The 19259-nt window shown below is 34.7% G+C and overlaps 3 protein-coding genes and 1 long non-coding RNA gene across 4 annotated transcripts; 3 read left to right on the top strand and 1 right to left on the bottom strand.

Annotated features, from left to right (window-relative positions):
* Positions 1 to 253: 253 nt before the first annotated feature.
* LOC145628202 (uncharacterized) lies at positions 254 to 1780 on the top strand. Its single transcript, XM_081680511.1, has 4 exons — positions 254 to 529; positions 619 to 967; positions 1054 to 1214; positions 1316 to 1780. Exons 1-4 carry the CDS (start codon positions 254 to 256, stop codon positions 1778 to 1780), a joined length of 1251 nt encoding a protein of 416 aa, XP_081536637.1.
* A 2953-nt stretch (positions 1781 to 4733) lies between these two features.
* On the top strand, positions 4734 to 8862 carry LOC145629366 (tryptophan synthase beta chain 1-like). Its single transcript, XM_081681949.1, has 5 exons — positions 4734 to 5194; positions 6390 to 6746; positions 7031 to 7473; positions 7612 to 7706; positions 8371 to 8862. Exons 1-5 carry the CDS (start codon positions 4841 to 4843, stop codon positions 8544 to 8546), a joined length of 1425 nt encoding a protein of 474 aa, XP_081538075.1. The 5' UTR covers positions 4734 to 4840; the 3' UTR covers positions 8547 to 8862.
* A 1476-nt stretch (positions 8863 to 10338) lies between these two features.
* LOC145629364 (glucose-6-phosphate/phosphate translocator 2, chloroplastic-like) lies at positions 10339 to 16746 on the bottom strand. Its single transcript, XM_081681947.1, has 5 exons — positions 15919 to 16746; positions 15047 to 15272; positions 14261 to 14483; positions 13367 to 13580; positions 10339 to 10848 (listed from the first exon to the last, which is right to left on the bottom strand). Exons 1-5 carry the CDS (start codon positions 16426 to 16428, stop codon positions 10837 to 10839), a joined length of 1185 nt encoding a protein of 394 aa, XP_081538073.1. The 5' UTR covers positions 16429 to 16746; the 3' UTR covers positions 10339 to 10836.
* Positions 10845 to 14064, top strand: LOC145629365 (uncharacterized). The gene is made up of 2 exons (XR_014111656.1): positions 10845 to 11231; positions 13867 to 14064. It is a non-coding gene; the product is annotated as an uncharacterized LOC145629365 (long non-coding RNA).
* Positions 16747 to 19259: the final 2513 nt, after the last annotated feature.

Genomic DNA, 19259 nt, shown 5'->3' with positions numbered 1-19259 from the left:
GATATTCAAGCCAATCCAGATATCCCAGTTGAGTCTCTGCAAAGAATCTGTATGGAAAAGTACATAATTCAAGTGAAGAAAAGGTTATTTTACAAGGTGAAAGCAATTGCCAAGGAGCTCATTCATGGTGGATTTGGAGAGGCCTACAGTCTCCTTCCAAGATATGCTGAGATGGTCAAGCAGACCAATCAGAGAGTTATGCACTAGTGACATGGTCACAAGTTTGTGCAAATGTCCAACCTAGGTACAAAGCATGCTTCTTTTCTTTTGCTGCACAGTTGGAGGTTTTTTGAGAGGTTGTAGGCCAATCATTGGCATTGATGGAGCCCATCTTAGTGGATATTATAAAGGGATACTGATAACAGCTGTTGGAATTGATGGGAACAATGAGATATTTGTGTTTGCTTATGGCATAGTTAGTATAGAGAGTGTTGAGACTTGGGATTATTTTATGAGGAATTTAAAGTGCCTCTTTGAGAAAGAGGGATGCGACAGAGATGATTGGACATTTCTTTCTGACAGGATGAAGGTAAATCAGTCTCTTTAGCATACACTTGTTTTCTTTTTTTTTTTATTACTTTACAGTTGTGTTTCCTCACTTGTAATATGGTTTTGCAGGGAGTTGATGCAGCAATTATGGAGACATTTCCCAAAGCTAGTAGAAGAATATGCTGTCAAAACTTGTACATCAACTGCAAAACAAAAGGCTTTAGTGGAACAACATTTCACAAACTGTTTTGGGTAGCTGCTGATGCTTACAATCCATATGTTTTCAACAAGGCAATGGAGAAGATTCATGCCTACAATCCAGATGTTGTTCTGTATTTGGAAAGTGCCACTGAAGTTTGGTCAGGGCATCAGTTTGACCCAGTTGTCTGTTGTGACCATAACACAACAAATTTTGTTGAATCATTCAACTCTTGCACCAAGCCATACAGAGATCTACCTGTGTTAAAGCTTCTTGAAGGTTAAACAAGCATTTTCTCATGTTTTATCACTTTGCAAATGCCATTTCAACCTAGTTTAATTTTGTAACTGGTTTTAATTTTGCAGCTATAAGGCAATGGTGCATGAAAAGGATGGCTCCAAGGTTTGATAAAGCAACTTCAATGGGGGATGGGGAACTCACTGAGTATGCAACAAAGATCTTGCAAACAAGATCAGATGAGTTCAGGTTCTTCTATGCTACACCATGTGGGGGTGATGAGTTTGAGGTGAGAGATGCACATGTGTACTATCCCATCAAACTAGGGGTTGGAACTTGTGGTTGTAGGAAGTGGCAACATTCAGGGATCCCATGTAAGCATGTGCTCAGGGTGATTTACCACCAAAGGCTGCAAGCTACAGATTTTGTATCACCTTATTTCAAAGGGAGGGCATACAAAAACACTTATGGAGAGCATATATGCACCCAATGCCTGACCAAACTCAGTGGCCTTCATTCAACCTCCCTGACATACTACCACCCTTAGTGAAAAGATCAGCATGCAGACCCAAGAAACAGAGAAGAAGAGGGGCAAATGAAGCAAGAAAGGGAAAGAGACATAGTTCAGTCAAGTGCAGCCTATGCAAAGAATTGGGCCACAACATGAAGACATGTGCAACAAAGAAAAAGAGTGCAGCAGCTGAAGCAGCAAGTGCAGCAAACAACAACACTGAGCAGCCTGAAGCAACAACAATGCAGAGGCTGAAGCAAGCACTTCAAAGACCAAGAAGAGATCAAAGAAAGCTGCATAAACTCCACAGCCCTGCCCTTTTGAATGCACATCATATTTGTTAATGAAATCCTAATTTTTGAACATTAATATTCCACTGTGTGCTGTATCTAAGTGTTTTGTTTTTTGGGAAAAATTCTGAATTATGTCAGCAAGGGCATTTTATTTTGAGATGAACAGAAAACAATAGCCATAATTTTTTGGATGAACATGATTGCAACTTATCATATTATACTAGAAATGTTTAAATTAACACTTTATTTACTTTCATTGCAATTACATTGTTGTTCACTTCATCATTACAATCACAAATATTACACACATAACAACTCCTACTTTCATTATAGAATTGAGAACTTTTTGTTGCTGCCTCACTTTCTTCTTCAATTGCTTCAATTCATCATACACATCGCTATGTCCCGATCCATCCTTATCATAACAATTTCCCCTACTTTGAGCTTCTTCCGGCTTGAGGACTTTACACCATTTGAAACTATTACGCGAGTCGCACTTGTAATAAAGCCTTTGAGGATTTGATGTTGACTCCGAACTTCTAATTGCGTATTTCCGACCACAACCGCAAAACTTGTTTGGAACTCTTACATATGCATACTCGTATGTGGAGGAGGATGTGTTTGATAACAAACTCATGATTATGCATGTAGAGGGATGCAATGTGTGTTCTAAGTCTCATATTTATACAACAAAGTGGGTGCAACGACTATTTTACCCCAACAATATTTCAAAAATGTTCAAATAAACTAGCCGTTAGTACTCATTTGATTAGAGGGTTACTGTGAAATAATTTACAAAGTCATGGCATTTCATGCAAAATAATAATTTGTAAATGGCATTTTGTGAATTAAGAATCCTAGTAACGGACTGTTAACGTCCAGACCTCATTAATGGCACGACATGACATTTTACTGTTTGTGAGTGGCATTTGGTGAATTCTGAAAAGTGCGATGGCATTTGATGAATTTTTAAATTTGTCAGTGGCATTTGGTGAAATAGCCGTAAAAAATAATTTCAATTCAGCAAAAAACCAAAGTGATGTGAATAGAGCCTAATCGAAAATTGAAAATAGACAATAGAGCACATGGTTTGGAGGTGAGGCTTTTTCCATATTTGGTGGGGATGTGAATGACTAATGAAGATGGTAATGTTGCACGTGGAAATTTTTTCCATGGCCCGTAAGTCGTAACAACCAACCCTAACAAGGAGTGACAATGATAATTCTTGATATGGTACACATTACACTAGTGTAAGATTAGTCTTTTAAAGTTAAACTAGCCTTTTGGCCCGTGCAATGCACGGCTTGTTCATAGAAAATTGCATTGAGAGATAAGTGAGGAAATACCAATAAATAATTATGAGTGTAATATGTAAATGAAAACATAATTAAAGAAATAAAAATTTTGGGACTTTAATTTGAAATGAGACTTAATAGAAAGAAGATAGTGGAGGGACTAAAATCAAAGAGAGAAAATAAAAAGGTTGAATTAAAGAGGGGAGATGAAAGATGAAGTGTTTAATGAAAGAGTTAAGAAAAATTGTATAATTAAAAATAAAAAATGTAAAACGACATGTGGCACATTGAGTTGAAGAAGAAGATATGGAAGTGTAATAGAATGATGACATGTCTTTTTTGGTTTGCCTTTTTAAATACTAAGTATAGATATAGATTTGTAGTAAAACGGTCAATTTGAAGATAAGTTTAAGTATTTTTATGATACTTTAACCCTTATAAAATGACTTTTTAATTTGTCTTTGATTTAAATTTTATTTTGATGTGTAATTTCTTATATATTCATGATTATATACTATAAAAAAATAATTAATCCAATACATTATAAGTTTTGTTTTTTAAATAAAATTTATTATTAGGAAAATAATATCTTTTGTAGCATAATGGTAACTTTAAATATTTTTAAGATAATTTTAACTCGCCTTTTTGGATAATTAGTGAATACTCTTATCAAGGTGTAAAAATGAACAATTTACAAAGGTAAATTCCATTTATTTTTCCTGATTATTGCAGCAAGTTATAAAGGGCATACTAAAAATTGATAGAATATAAAACATATTCTTAGACCTCAACCATTAGATTATTCTTTTGATTAAGATGGTTTTTTAATATGGTGTTAGAGGCCTTAGAGCTAATGTGACACAAAGGTCACGACTTCATATCTCATCCACTCTCCACGAAAAATGATGTATTATTTGTTGCATGTTATTTCATTCATATACAGTCTTTTCAATTACTTATGAAGAAGTAGTATAAAAAATGATACTCTATCACCTATTTGATTCCATATACTTCGTACTTCGTATATCAATGATTATAATCATGATTTTTACCATAATACCTATTATTTGAAAAGTAAATCATTTTTGAATAAAAATTGTTTTTTCTTTCCAATATTAACATTGAATCATGAGGCTATTTGTAAGTTAATATCAAACTATTTCATCATCAAAGTGATTTCTATTGATCAATGTTTATAGCATTACGATCCTAACCTGATTAGGTAACCATCAAAATAAGCAAACATATCATAAAAATATTTTTACAATATATCCTAAATTTAGAAGGAGAATATTATGTATTTATTCTTTACCAGTATTGTTATGAATTGAACATTGATATATTGCGTAACATACTACGCTACTAGCATTGCATACATATCAACAAATAACAAATGACATTGAATGTTGCGTTGAAAAATGTATAAAATTTATTTAAGAAAACAAACCAGTTACACTATTGATATATAAAAATTTAGTTCCCACTAATATTGATGTTATATTTAAAACAACATATAAGATCGAAGGGAATACCATACACTTGCAACCATAAATGAACACAATTCATTTCCTTAATATATACACAAGGAATCCCATAAGAATGACTAAATACTTAAACTAATCCAATTCAATCCAATCCAAGTCGTGGATATAAACCAAACACCTCATTACATGCTCAATTTAAATTGCATATAAATAACACACTACTTGTACATGCCAATTTTTAGCACCCACAAAATCATTGAAATAAAAAAACACCCTCAAATTTCCCATCTTTCTCTCTCAAAAATCAAAATCAAATCGTTTGTTTGTTTGGAATGGCATTAGCAACAAGCACAGCAACACTTTCAACCAGAACTTCTTCATCAATTCTCCCAAAACCCTACCATTCTACCTCAATCTCAAATTCATCCTTCAATCTCTCTTTTCAATCGCAATCAAAAACCCTAAAATTATCCCCAAATCGTCGTTCAATTTGCTGTGTTATGGCCCCTGATTTGGCTTCCAAAGCGGCGGCGGATGATGAGACTGATTTGGGCGTTTTTCAACGACCCGATTCATTTGGAAGGTTCGGGAAATTTGGGGGAAAGTATGTGCCGGAAACCCTTATGTATGCTCTTACTGAGCTTGAATCCGCTTTCCGCGCTCTATCCAGTGATGATGAATTTCAGGTTTATTTTAAATTTTTTTTTCTCTGTTTTTTAATTGTTATTTTTGGTGGATTTGATTGGATTGAATATGATTTTTCCATTGTTTTGTTAATGTTCAAGGATTTAACCCACAAAAATGTTGATGAATTTGATGTTGGGTTTGTTTAATGTCTTGGATAAATTTTCATTTACAACCTTTTGAATTATTGATTCTGGAAATCACAGCATTTTCAAAAATAGATTCTAATTTACAATTGTATTTAACATAGACATTTGCATTTGATATGTATTTGCTTTTTTCATGATTGATTTTAATAAATGTACTCATTTTCTAATTTCCAAAGTCACTTGTAAAGTTGATAATTTTATATGTTCCCAGAAGTAATATATTTATCTACCGTACGAGTTTCCAATTAATTTGCTATAATGGGAATTGGGAAATTGTTGTTCTTGATAAATGAATTGATAAAGTTAGAATATTTTTGAGAAATTGATGTGGAGTGTCGGGTTAATTAGAGAAAAAGAAGAAATTGATGATGTGATTGGCATTGAATTTGGAGTTATTTGGGGACTCAGTTTTGAAAGTGATGGTTGTAATTCTAAAAAAAAAAAAAAAAACATGTTGAAAAGTGAGGTTTAACTTTGTGTGGCTGATTTCATTTTTGGGTGTTTGTTGCTTATTGGAGTGACTTGCATGTATTTTTGAGTAAAATGACTGAGATGAAATCACTGTACAACGATCTAGAGGTCATCTCCTCTCTTTTATGGTGTATTCTGTGTTCATTAACAAGTTTTGATTCGATTTGGTTAGGGATAGGAAATTTTTATGTTGTTACCCTTTTCCTTCCTGCAATTTATCTGGCCCCTTATTTCAGTGTAATAGAAAATTTTCATACTCTAATGATAATCATATCAGGAAACTATAGATTGGTAAGAAATTTGCCTATGATACTATGAATGAAGAAGGTGAGATATTGAGAATGTTGTATTTGAAGAACTTATTCAAATTAGGCTTTGACATAGTTAATTTTGCAATACTTTAGGTTATTAGCCATGCAGAGTTTTAAAATAGATTTTAATGGTACTTCAGTGTCGAAAAATCCAAAAGATGTTGAAACAACTCCTCGTATACTGTTGATTGACGGGTATGGTCCTAATTGTGTGTCAGTGTTGCCAGTTTGTTGATAAAAATGTTTTTCTTTTCTTTTTTACGCAGAAAGAACTAGATGGGATACTGAGGGACTATGTGGGGAGAGAAACTCCTCTCTACTTTGCAGAACGACTTACTGAGCATTACAAGCTTGTTAATGGTCAAGGGCCTGACATATACCTGAAGAGGGAAGATTTGAACCACACTGGTGCTCATAAAATCAATAATGCTATTGGTCAAGCTTTGCTTGCCAAAAAATTAGGAAAGAAACGTATCATTGCTGAAACTGGAGCTGGTCAACATGGAGTTGCAACTGCTACTGTGTGTGCACGGTTTGGGTTGCAATGTATTATTTACATGGGAGCACAAGACATGGAAAGACAAGCTTTGAATGTTTTCCGAATGCGTCTTCTTGGTGCTGAGGTCTGTTATCATTTGTATTAAATATCCTCCCCTCTTCTCTTGCATTTTTGTTGTTTTAAAGTGATTAAACTCTACAGAATTTTGGCTGCAATGGCCTTGCCATACCTGTTATGTATTTTCTTTTTGTATGGCTGTGCAAATTTTCTCTGATCATATACTGCAAGATGTTTATTGGCTTCTGATTTATGCGAATCTGACTTGGCTTATGTACAAGATATACTGTCATACTAAACTGCCCTGCTAAATTGTGAAACTCATAAATCTCTTAATTTATTGGTATATAGGTTAGACCTGTCCATTCTGGCACGGCTACTCTGAAGGATGCTACATCTGAAGCTATAAGGGATTGGGTGACAAATGTGGAGACAACACATTATATATTAGGGTCTGTTGCTGGCCCGCATCCATACCCCATGATGGTCAGAGATTTTCATGCTGTCATTGGTAAAGAAACTAGGCAACAAGCATTAGAGAAATGGGGTGGCAAGCCAGATGTGCTGGTTGCATGTGTTGGAGGAGGTTCAAATGCCATGGGTCTCTTCCACGAGTTTGTGGAGGACAAAGATGTTAGGATGATTGGTGTTGAAGCTGCTGGGTTTGGCTTAGATAGTGGCAAGCATGCGGCTACATTGACTAAAGGGGAGATTGGAGTGTTGCATGGAGCAATGAGCTATCTGTTGCAGGATGATGATGGACAGATAATAGAACCTCATTCCATTAGTGCAGGGTATGTCATTTGTTGATCACCTGAAAAGATTGGATGTAATTTACTATGTGCTTTGTGATATCGATTGATACTGTTATACCATTTTAAATTGCTGTATTGATATTGCTATTAATTCTTGACCTCTCTCCCCAACATCAGCTTGGACTATCCTGGAGTTGGTCCTGAGCATAGCTATCTGAAAGACTTGGGACGTGCTGAGTACTTTAGTGTAACTGATGAAGAGGCATTGGAAGGTAATCTCTGTAATTTTTTGATGAAGATTGTGATCTAGAATTGCTCATCTACATGCTTATTTGATCTGTGTTTTCTGATTTCTCCTTGAACTGTCTAAAGTTCTCTCTAGTTGTGATCAACAATTCACCATTTCCCATAACAGAAAAAGAGGTGTGTGTGGGGTTGAGGGGTGTTTTGAAGTAAAATATGGCTGACTTAGTTGTTGTTGCGAAGTTTATCTTCTTACCGCCATTTTAGAAATTAAGTTTGGTTTGAATTTTTTATTTATTATTAACTGGTTGGAGGTCATGACTAAGAAAAGATCTTTTGGTCTCACCTGTGATTAGAAATGAATTTTTTTCTGTTGTTTCATTTGATTACCTACTATTCTCTGCCGACATTCACTGCTCAGAAACTACCTACATTTGAGTGAATTCAACTTCAGTCTAATTATAACCATCATCATTAACCTAATAAATTGACAACTTTATCTCCTGTCCAACTGCTTATTGTTGCTTTTTAAATAATTGCAGTCTAAAGTGTCAAGGTTTACGGTATTTTGCTCTAAATGTCAATGACTTGTCTTGCTGTAGTAATTCATTTCAGCTATACTATGATATCCATTATAAGGCTTTCTGCGTTTGCTGTCCTAACTCCCTTCCTGACTTTGGTATGTGTATTCAGCATTCAAGAGATTATCTCGACTTGAAGGCATTATTCCTGCTCTGGAGACATCTCATGCACTTGCCTTTTTGGAGCAGCTGTGTCCAACTCTTCCAAACGGAACTAAGGTTGTCCTCAACTGCAGTGGCAGAGGGGACAAGGATGTACAAACTGCAATAAAGCATTTGAAGATGTAATGTGATGTTGGACTTTATATGAGAGAATAAATAAGTAATAAAGTTTTAGTCTTGTAGTTTGCGTCTTTTTTTTCTAGTTTTGTATGCGCAAAGAACATTCAAATTTGGAGACTGCTGTTATTTGCAGCCAACATTGTATGAGGTCATAGTTGAAACAAGCAAATACTTAGGATGCCATATAAATTGGTTGTAGACCAGATTTACAATTCTACAGAGTTGTAGTGTAGAATTGTAGATTTGGATTATTGTCTTTACTTAGTGTCGTATGCAAAGAACATTCAATTTGGATAGTCAATAAACTCAATGTTGAACTGTAGATTACTATTCCGTATTCAAATTTGGACACACAGGTTTTTAATGTATAAATTACAATTTTGTAACATTATTTATATTTCCTCCGCTTTCAAACATTTGCTTCAATATGTATTCTTTTGCAGGAAAAGGTAGACTTTGTTACAAGGACTGAAACTATTACATCAGAATTCCTCGGAGGGTGGCTTTCATCAGGCCAAACTTCACGCCAATTGTTAGCCTTGACCGTCTCATTGGCTCGCGACTTCTTTCTTTTTATTTTTTTTTTGCGTCTCCACTTGAATGCTACCTTTGCCTTCTATATATTTTCCGGTATCTCATATCTCTAACACCAATGCTAGTCACTGTCTGTCTAGCTAGGAGCCTAGGAGCCTAGGAGTCACTGTCTGTCTCTAGGCAATGAGCAACTTAGTTAGACTAAAAATAAAAAAAGGGTTAGAAAACTAAGGTGTTTTTTTTTTTTGGTTGTCTTTAGTTTTCATATGCACTTAAATTTCTCATAATTTCCTTTTGGATATGTTTGGTTGACAATAAAAAGCACAAATAGAGGAATCAAGGAAGTCACAATTTATGAAAATTTCCACTTCCTACAAAACATGGAAATTTACTTATCCACCCCGAGAAATTCTAAGACTCCAACAATTAGAGTCATCCACGGTTATGCCCTTATTAGAGTCATGGATGACTCTAATTGCCAGAGTCCTATTGCCAGAATCTTAGAATTCCCCACCCACCCCTACCTTTGGTCATTCACAATTCCTAAGATTTACAAAAGCCCATATGACAACCAAACACAATTGTGTACTTAGAAAATTTTATAAAGGAAGTAATTTTCCATGTATTAGAATTTTACATGAGAATATATTTCACACATCAACCAAATAAAGCCTAAAACTGAAGCAATTATCATACCTTCATGTTTCCTTTTAAGTTTTAACTATTTATTTTCCTTACATTTATAAGCAGCAAAAAATCTAATCACGTGGGATTTTAATAAATTACCTTTTAACTATTTAATTTGGAATATTTGTTTTGTATTATTTGCAACTTTTGAATGATTTATGTCACACAAATAATACCTAAAAATTGCAAATATCTACCTCCGGTTTGTATTATATGCAACTTTGGAATTTTTTATATCTTACAAATAATACACCAAAATTGCATATAATAGAGGTAGTATAACGGAGATAGTGGTATTATATACGTAATATTGAGCAATTACCGAGCATAGGATGTATGGAGTAACTTCCTTTTACAAGTAAATATTTACTACGTATAATGGATGCTTGTGCCAAGCCAAAATGTAAGTTTTATGCCTTTAAGCCACCTAGTATGTAGCAAGTCTTCAAAAAGAGATATTTAACTCTACAATTTCATTTGAACAAGGATAAAAATTACTACATAAGAATAAATTACTAGGCAGTAGGCACCATGAACGGAAACTAAAACGCAAGAATGTACTCCGTAACTACTAATCTGAAAACAAAATATACTCATCTCTATTACGAAGAATAATTCATGTACGATACACAATAGTCTAGCAATCAATCCGAACATCTCCTTGAAGGTACTCATAAGTCATAACACAACAGAACAGAATTTACCGGGAAAAAACGCATAAAATACATAAAATCAGTATACTGGGCACTTTTGCACCAAAAGACAGACGAAGGTTTTCAAACTTGTTTTATTTGAAACTTCAAAGATCTTTCATGGGCCACACAAAGGCAGATAAAATTTATCCGCCTCGTCTCCATGCTACGGACGGTTGTGTATGATTATTATAAAAATCCTACGGACGGAGGTACTATCTTATTATCTACAACATGTAAACCAGCCATGCCATGCCAATCCAACCTTATCAAAATCCAGTGGCCTTAAATTCCTGGAAGAAAATATTCAACTTCCACACCACCTAATACCTCTGCTCTTGTAAACACTTTAGCTCTACATTCAACTCGGATATCTTGATTCCTTATTGCTTAGCCTGCAGGATACGAAAGGGTTTACAATTAGTTACAAGTGCCAACCAATTCAAAAGTCGATGTGTTTTGAAAAGAATATCTTTGGAAAATCGGAGCAAAATGGAATTAGTCCTGCATCTAGTGAAAGCTAACAAATGAGAAGTTCAGCATTACGAAAGAAGAAACCATCTCAACATCAAGAAGAAGACACCAGCATAACATTTCTAAAGACGCAAGAGACTAATCAAAAAAGCTAGTTCATTTGCCAGGGATCGATAATTCCATGGTTACTGCTAGCAGTTTATGTGCAATACTTATTGCACTGCTGGGCAGTTTCGTGTCTCAAAGCATGCTTAGGGTGTCAACTACCGTATTGAAAAGCAGTTCCTGCCTATGTGACTCTAAGGTAAATCTGATGAACCAAAGCATTCTTATGATATTTATTCAGCCAATCCTTTGCAACAACCAATATTAAATTTTGATGCTAACAACACCACCTGAGTCATGATGGCATTACTGCCATCATCATGCAACTAATGCCACAAGAATCAGTTGACTAATTAACAGAAATTAATTATATAAAAAGTGTGAAGCAACACGCGACTCTTATATGCAGAAAATAGATGAAGCATAACAAAGAAAAAATTACTGTAAAATTTGAAGCAGCCCAAAAAAAAAAAAAAAAAACAGAAATACTAGGCCAGTCATTTTTTCAAGGTAGAAAAGGGATTTGCAAGCAAATTTTAACATCTGACAATCAGACCCACTCACACAACCGTGATTGAGGTATAAGTGCAAAATATTAATAAGCCATTGACTAGCAACTTTAAGGATTCACACTTATTTCATCTAATTTAAATAACATTAGTTAGAGCTAGCTTTAGGAGTGATGTTTAGACTTCTTCCATTACTGGTAGCTATCTCAGGTAAGGCTTATGTCAGACGTGGGACCACGAGCTTGGGTTAGCTTAACAGATAAAAATTGTTCATCGTAGCAAGCAGAGAAGATAGGATAGTTTTAGGAGTGGATTACACAAAACTACAGAAGATGGAAAAAAAAAAAAAAAAAAAGAGCTTCAATGATTCACTAGATGTTCAAATTCACAGACTGCCACTCTGCCAAACAGAATTGATAGACCATATAGGAAGAAATATTCACTTATAAAATAACTAGGACTCGGGTCTCAGAACCTTCTTTTAAATAACAAAAATACAAGGAAACTACGAAGTTTGTCATTAAAGATAATCATATTGAACTATTATAACTATTTCATTTCAAATCCAAGTGGACCAAGTCTACTTTTTGGGGAAGATACCGAGTTCAAATTCAGAATATAAAGCACATGCAGAGTATTAGATGTCTAAAGCTTCTTATCGAAGAATATAAAACACTTACGCCTGGAACTAGATGAGAAAGACAACATCTATGAATTTGAAGATTCATATACTTGTCTATGTTTATAATATATCCTTATTTAGCAATCAATCTCAATTCTGAACTGCAGCTATCGCTTTTTTTTTTTTTTTTTTTTTTTGAATCGTCAAGATCTCCAAATTATGCCTCTTAACTATTGATCTTTCTCTGCAATGGCGGACAACCATGGAAAAAACCAAGAGTTTTTTAACGGGGAGGGATTCAGAGAATCATCACTACATAAGATTTGTCAAGTGATGACTCTGATGACAGCTTGCCTATCCTCATTTTTTTTGGCACATAAAATAAAACATGCAGGAAATATCTAGCAGCCAATTAAGCTTCAATGGCACTATGTAAGTAATAAGTTAGTATTTGATTCGAGGAACAAGGGCCGAACGAGAGGGGTTCAGAATCAGAGTTAAGAATATAATAGGAGATAAGAGCATCTAGGGCTTTGGACCATATCTAAATTGCAGTTTTGATGCTCATTTAAATAGCAAGTTTTGGTATGTTTAGATTTAAAATTAAAATCTTTGCTTTTGTTTAGAGGATTACTACGGTTCAGCTGTATGTGGGCTTCAAAGTGGATAAAATTTATCTTGATACAACAGAAAAGGAAGCTGAGACTGTCTTAATGCATTTCCTAACTCAAAACCGTAGTATCATTAAATTCAGAAGAACTACCTTCTCAATGAGTTAATATCATAAAATCACCAAACATAGTAGTAGGCACAATAGCCCGATAGGCAGAACATGGTTAAAACAGTACTTAATTACTAGAGGTTATTTTTGTTGTAGGGAGCGGAAAGAGAGAAGATGGGGGGAGGGGGGGGGGGGGCTTTTAGACCTGTCTTCCCCATGCTCAGACCAGTAATTAGTACGATCATCAGTTCATATTATTTCAAGAAAGTCATACTGTTTCTGGACATCTAAAAGTAATATGCAACTATTATGACAGGATGGAGGGAGTAATTTGATTTATCAAGCTCAGAAAACCCAGCATAATTTCATTAAGAAAGGCCTTAAATCAGAATGTCAAAGAGACAACTCAAAAAGCTTGCAAAATCATCATAATGATATAACCACAAACAAACAACATTTTTATCAAGATCACAGACACTTACCTGAGAATACAAGAAGGTCCCGAATATAGCAATGGCAGCTCCAAGTGCATTTACAGGCTGGACAGGTGTTCGGAAAATGATGATGGAGGAGACAATGACAGATATACGCTTCATTGTGTTCCCTATGCTAAACGTCAAAGGAGAAATTTCATCCAGTGACATGTATGATACTTGATTATAGAGGTGATAAAACACACTTTGGGCGGCCACCCACCTATAGCAAAATCAACAATAACATATTGTTAGTAAAAGGATGACAAAATCGTTAAATATTTGGAACAAAAATATAATTAATGTAGCAACACACGGGTATTGTGTAAGACTCAATGGACAAGATCCTACTAATAAGGACAAAACCAAAATATAAAAAGTATGAAATCTAGGAAGTTATATGGTTTAAGTTGGAAATTTTACCAACTTGGGCAAGAACTTTACATGTTTACACTTTAGATATTAATATGAAGTGATTGAAGTCTTCTAATTGAAGTGAAAATTTACAGGTCAAGATACCTCTAAACAGCCTCAACTGAGTAGATAATATGGAGGGAGCGATTACAGAACTCTTTTGTCCATCTTCTGGATATTTTACCAGGACAGGTAGAAATCTGTAGTGGGCAAAACCAGTGCAACCACAAGGTCTACAAAGTCCTTGTACTTGATTAGGATATAAATTAATAGTGCCAAGATGTTGAGACAAAGGCAAACCATGCTGACAACTAAATTCCACTGTATTTACACCAATCAATTCTTATGTGCAAAAAAATTAAGATACAATACAAAATATTGATTCTTAACTACAAGAAGAGCAACAAGACAAACAGAGATCCATATCACATACAGAACCAATAGGAACCACACGGAAAACATAAGGGGAAAATTGAGTAAATAAATTACCAAATAAAGTTGGGTCCAATTTGAGAAACAGCCTTCTCCCATCCAGCAGCCCACATTTGGGGTCCCTCCACGGCGATTGCAAATGGAGTGAGAAGTACAAGAGAGAGAATTGACAGACAAGCGTAGTAGTTCATCCCACTGACAGACTTCCCTTTCATGCCTTTCTTGGAAAATATGTTGCGGAAGACAAATGCCAAATTTGATATCATCGCTCCCATAAAACCTGAATGGAACAAACACATACCAAACTTAGCATTAAGAAAACAACAGAATAGACATCAAAGTGGAAGCCCCTGGCCAACACAAAACTAACAGGTCTAAGTAGAGAACTTCCAAATGCTTGGAATTATGTGTAGACTTGGAAGAAGGAATAGGTACATTCTATTAAATAGTTCCCTCAGGTGTTTTATTTTCAAGAGTCGCTTATATTTTCATATTTCTAATGTGCAAACACAACATTAGATGTGTGTTCCAAGGGTTGAGACACTATTCTTCAGATTGGGATTATGTAAAAAGCACACAAATTACAGCTATTATTGAATCCGCTGTATGTTAAGAGGCCCAAAAGGCCAGACATGAGTAAATCTGAATAGCTCACGTATTCGAATAAGCTAATTGCTTAAATTGGAATGAAGAACAAGTAAACCCAAATACCATCCTCTCATGAGAGTAATGAGACTCATTCACCATATTAATGTTGACCATTTCAGTATGACCCAAAAATGAGGATTACAAATGAACAAACTTGACCCTTATAGAAATCATGTTGTTTTCTTCTCTCCTTACCAATCATGTTGAAGTTAAGCTCAGTGACAGCTGCAAGCGCGCAACCTCCAATGATGGGAAGCAGTGACAAGTACACTCCTGTTGGAAAGGACTCGCCTAACAAGAATCTTGAGACTACAACACTGAAAGCAGGTTCAGCACTCTTAATTATGTGTGTAAATGAAACCGCGACCTTTGACATGCTGACAGTGGCGGCTACATGTCCAATTGTATGTGCCACAGCAACCTATCAAAATTTGATACAATGAGAAGTCAACAACCAAACCTGGGGACCAAACAGAAATTCTAAGACAGACAGCAACTTCTATCTAAGAAACAAACTAGGTTGTTCTACAACAAATAAGAAGACAAAAATCAAACTGAAATTGTCTTCATTAAACAGCATCAAATTCCAAATTACACTAGAACGTTTCAACATTATCAAACAAACAATTCAGCACTTTATGATAGCTACTTTTTTTTTCATCAACCACCAACTCATACACAAACCAAACATGTTTCTCATTCAATAAACAAAACAAGAGAGCTGCAACACCATTAATTCAACTTAAGCAGCTACAACACACAAAATTAGAACTTGCATAAATTCCAAATTTTGACCTCTTATATTATTCATTAACTAATTGGAATAACTTAGGATCAACATTATTCATAATAGCAATCAACTAATAATCAAAACAGTAACAAATAAAAAGTTGAAAACCCACATACTAAAAAAACATTTTATTTGAGCTACTCAATTTTAAGGGGTTATAACAACAAAAATTACACCTTTCAATTTAGGGGTTATACCAACAAATATTACAGCTTTCAAATATAATAATAATAATAAAAAAAAAACAGCAAACTTAATTCAAAGAATAACAACTTACAGGAAGAAGTGCCTTCCAAAAATCAATATCAGTAGAAGGAGCCTCAGCAACCCTAGTTGCCCAAGACACCAACATAATCAAAGAACCCATAGCAAGGGACAAAGTGGAGGTTAACCAAGGGTATGGAAATGCATTCAAAACCTTTTTGTTGTAAATATTAAATACAACATTCAAAGCCCACCATGTTGCAAAGTAAATTCCAATTTTAACCTTCCTAGCAGCTTCACCAGGAAGCTCTACTACTTCATCATCAATGGGTTCTGATCGATCTGCTTCATATGCTTCACACTTGATCACAGATTTTCTCTCCCTCAAAAACCCATTACCAAAACCTAGCCCCTTTACATCAAAATTTGAAATTTTTAGGGGTTTTTGGATCAAAAGATCGGATTTTCGACAAATTTTTGGGGAAAAATTGGCAATTTGGCATGTGGGTATTTGAGATTTTTGCCTCAAAACATTGGGATTTGTGAAAGAAATTGTGGGCTGTTTCAAATTAGTTATCATCATCTCTTCCAAAGATCAAAACTTTTTTTCTTAATTTTGATCAAAAAATGAAATTCGAAGAGTTTGGTGGCTATAAAAAAAAAGGAGAAGAACAAGAACAACCCCTTTTGAAGAAAGTAGGTACTAAAGAGAAGAAATCTTTGTATGGTAGGTGATGATAATATAGTAGAAATTATAATAAAGTTGAAAGATATAATACTCAAAAAGCATAGGCTAAATTTATTTGATGATGGTAGGAAAATTAGAACTTTAAATAGCACTATAAGAATTAGTCAAGAAAATAATTACGGAATTTATGGTAAAAATAGGTGGGTTTTTAAGGGTTGTCAAGGAATTTTTAGTGGTAAAATTTAAGAGAGAGAGATATTCAGATCTAAACAAGTTTAGTGAAGTTGAGATTACAGACCAAAGTACCAACAAAACGCAATTGGAGAAGACTTAGGTGGCAATGGGGTAGGTTGTGTTGGGAGTTGGGAAGAAATTTTAATTTGCGTTTAACTAATTTTAATTACTACGGAGTATATGTCTATTGTACGTACTTGATCATTTCATGTCAATTATTTTTTTTTTTTTGAAAAACCTTTCATGTCAATTATTTTAAATTGATATGAATTTACATTCTTACTATTTTTTTTTAAAAAAAAAAATGAATTAGGTGCATAAAATATCTTTTCATAGAAGTAAAATGCTAATAGAGAAGTAAAATGCTAGTATATGGTCAATGAGGGTTAGGAAGTGTTCTATTTACCTGATTTTCACTTATCTGAATTTAAATGAGTTTATCTAAACTGAACCTAACTTATTTGGATTTATCGGAACGTATTTAAACTTGTTTTTCTTGAACTTATCTAAACTAATTTTTCCTAAACTGAAATTATCCTTATTTGAACTTAAAAAGAACTTAAACTTATCTAAACTTATAAGACATGAAAAAAGGTGAATATAACAGACTCTTATACACTTAGGGCAAGTTCACATTTACTTAATTTCAATTCAGTTCAGTTCAACTCAGCTCCAATCAGTTCAGTCCAGTTCAACTCCTATCAGTTCAGCCCAACTCAGTTCAAGATAATTTAAAAAGTCAGGAAAAGAACGAAATATAGTGGAAGTAGAATATTTGAATTAGATTAGAATATTAATCATAAGAAGGGCAGATTAGGACTTAGGAGGCTGTCCTTGATATAAAGGGCAAAGTCACCGTTATTAATATGATGCTGGACCTTAAAAGCATATTCGGTAGCCGACTCCAATATGATTCATCCGAATTTGAAGAAAAAATTCAAATGAATGTTGTGCTAACTCTGAATCAACTTCAACTTATATAAGTGGTAGCTTTAGTTAATTATTGTTGTTAATAAAGGACAAGCCAAAAATATAATAATAGGAGACCCTTATCACGAGAGAAACACCTAATATATCGGAAAAAATAATTAAATGTAACAAAGGTTATTACACATAAACTTTCCTAAAATAGAAATCAAGTTTTTTTTTTTTTTTTTTGGGTGGTTGATGAGAGTCGATTCCAAAATTTCTTAAAATCGGAATGGAAGCTCTAACCACTTAAATTGGTTGGATTTTCTAAAAAAGAGAGTAGTTGTCAGCTGTGAATTATCTATTTCCTCTCACAAAACACAATTTTTTAAAAGTTCATATACGTTGTATTTTTCCATAAGCTCCAAGTGAGGAGAGTGAATATCCTTATTGTGTATCTATGATCTTTAACTTTTTTTTTTAACACAAAAGGGAGCTGCTATATTATATCATAAAGTTCCTGATGAAAGCAAAAGCTGACCAAGCAAAGAACTGATCAGGAAGTTCCAAAGTAGGATAGTTAAGCTTACAAACATCAAAGTGAAAAAGACACACTAACTTAAGACAAACTAGACAAACTAGCTTAAGAAACAGGAAGGCAAAGTTGCATAATATCCGACAGTAGGTAGAAGCAATCTGCAGTAGACTGGAAGAGCAAAAAACAGAAGCTGAAATGGTCTTAGCAGCAAGAAGACTAGGCTGCCATGTCAGGGATCTCTGCTGCATAAATATCGAAGCATTCAGCAGGAGGATAAGTGAAGGGAACAGATTCTCCAGTCTTGAATTTATTCCTTCCCATATTGGCTAACCTGTCAGCAATTTCATTAACAGTTCTCCTAGCATGAAAAATCTGAACTGTCCATTGTCTTTCCAAAAGTGAAGCAACATCCCTTATTATATTACCCAAATCTCCATCCTCAAAGGCCTTCGGATCCTTTAGCATCTTAGTGAGAGCATCTGCATCAGTTTCAAGCTCCAAGAATTTAATGCCTTTACTCCAAGCCTTCAAAAGTCCTTCACGAATGGCCATTAACTCAGCAGCAACAGAAGAAAGTGCATTGAATCTCATTACATAACCAGTAACCCAAAGACCTTTCTCACATCTGATCACTCCACCCCCACCTGCATTGTCAACACTGATCCAAGAGCCATCAGTGTTCAACTTATGATACCCTTTTTGGGGAGGTGCCCACCTTCTAATAGCTTGAGTAGAGGAGGAAGCAGATTTCTCCAAAGTGGCCTTAGTATTCGGGTAGGTGTTCAACCAACTCGGATTCCCCAATGCCCTGTCCAAGCGTTCTTGAATAATATCAAGACCTTCCCTAGCATTATGCCAAGTGAACGGATTGCCCGAAAAACCCAGATCCACCATACAAGCAGCATCCGCCAACTTGTTTAAATCAGAGCACTGGGTAGGTTTAAATTTCAACCCTCCTGATTTTTCCGAAGGCTTTGTCACCTCATTAAGGTCTCCTAAGAACAACCATGGAGTGTCGTCTGGAGGGAGAGTCTCACGAAGGTTA

The sequence above is a fragment of the Chenopodium album genome, chromosome 4 (genome assembly GCF_948465745.1).
Source record: "Chenopodium album chromosome 4, dcCheAlbu1.1, whole genome shotgun sequence".
NCBI lineage: Eukaryota > Viridiplantae > Streptophyta > Magnoliopsida > Caryophyllales > Amaranthaceae > Chenopodium > Chenopodium album.
Note: the sequence above shows the minus strand (reverse complement) of the source record. Positions and strands in the feature narration are given on the sequence as shown.

Excerpts from the sequence above, each read along its gene's own strand:
- LOC145628202 (XM_081680511.1), top strand. The coding sequence starts at position 254 with ATGCTTCTTTTCTTTTGCTGCACAGTTGGAGGTTTTTTGAGAGGTTGT. Across the intron at positions 968-1,053 it reads TGTGTTAAAGCTTCTTGAAG|CTATAAGGCAATGGTGCATG; the intron begins GTTAAACAAGCA and ends TTAATTTTGCAG. Across the intron at positions 1,215-1,315 it reads GTGGGGGTGATGAGTTTGAG|GGTGATTTACCACCAAAGGC; the intron begins GTGAGAGATGCA and ends GCATGTGCTCAG.
- LOC145629366 (XM_081681949.1), top strand. The coding sequence starts at position 4,841 with ATGGCATTAGCAACAAGCACAGCAACACTTTCAACCAGAACTTCTTCA. Across the intron at positions 5,195-6,389 it reads CCAGTGATGATGAATTTCAG|AAAGAACTAGATGGGATACT; the intron begins GTTTATTTTAAA and ends TTTTTTACGCAG. Across the intron at positions 7,707-8,370 it reads TGATGAAGAGGCATTGGAAG|CATTCAAGAGATTATCTCGA; the intron begins GTAATCTCTGTA and ends ATGTGTATTCAG.
- LOC145629364 (XM_081681947.1), bottom strand. The coding sequence starts at position 16,428 with ATGATGATAACTAATTTGAAACAGCCCACAATTTCTTTCACAAATCCC. Across the intron at positions 15,273-15,918 it reads TTTGGAAGGCACTTCTTCCT|GTTGCTGTGGCACATACAAT; the intron begins GTAAGTTGTTAT and ends AAATTTTGATAG. Across the intron at positions 14,484-15,046 it reads GCTTAACTTCAACATGATTG|GTTTTATGGGAGCGATGATA; the intron begins GTAAGGAGAGAA and ends TGTTCCATTCAG.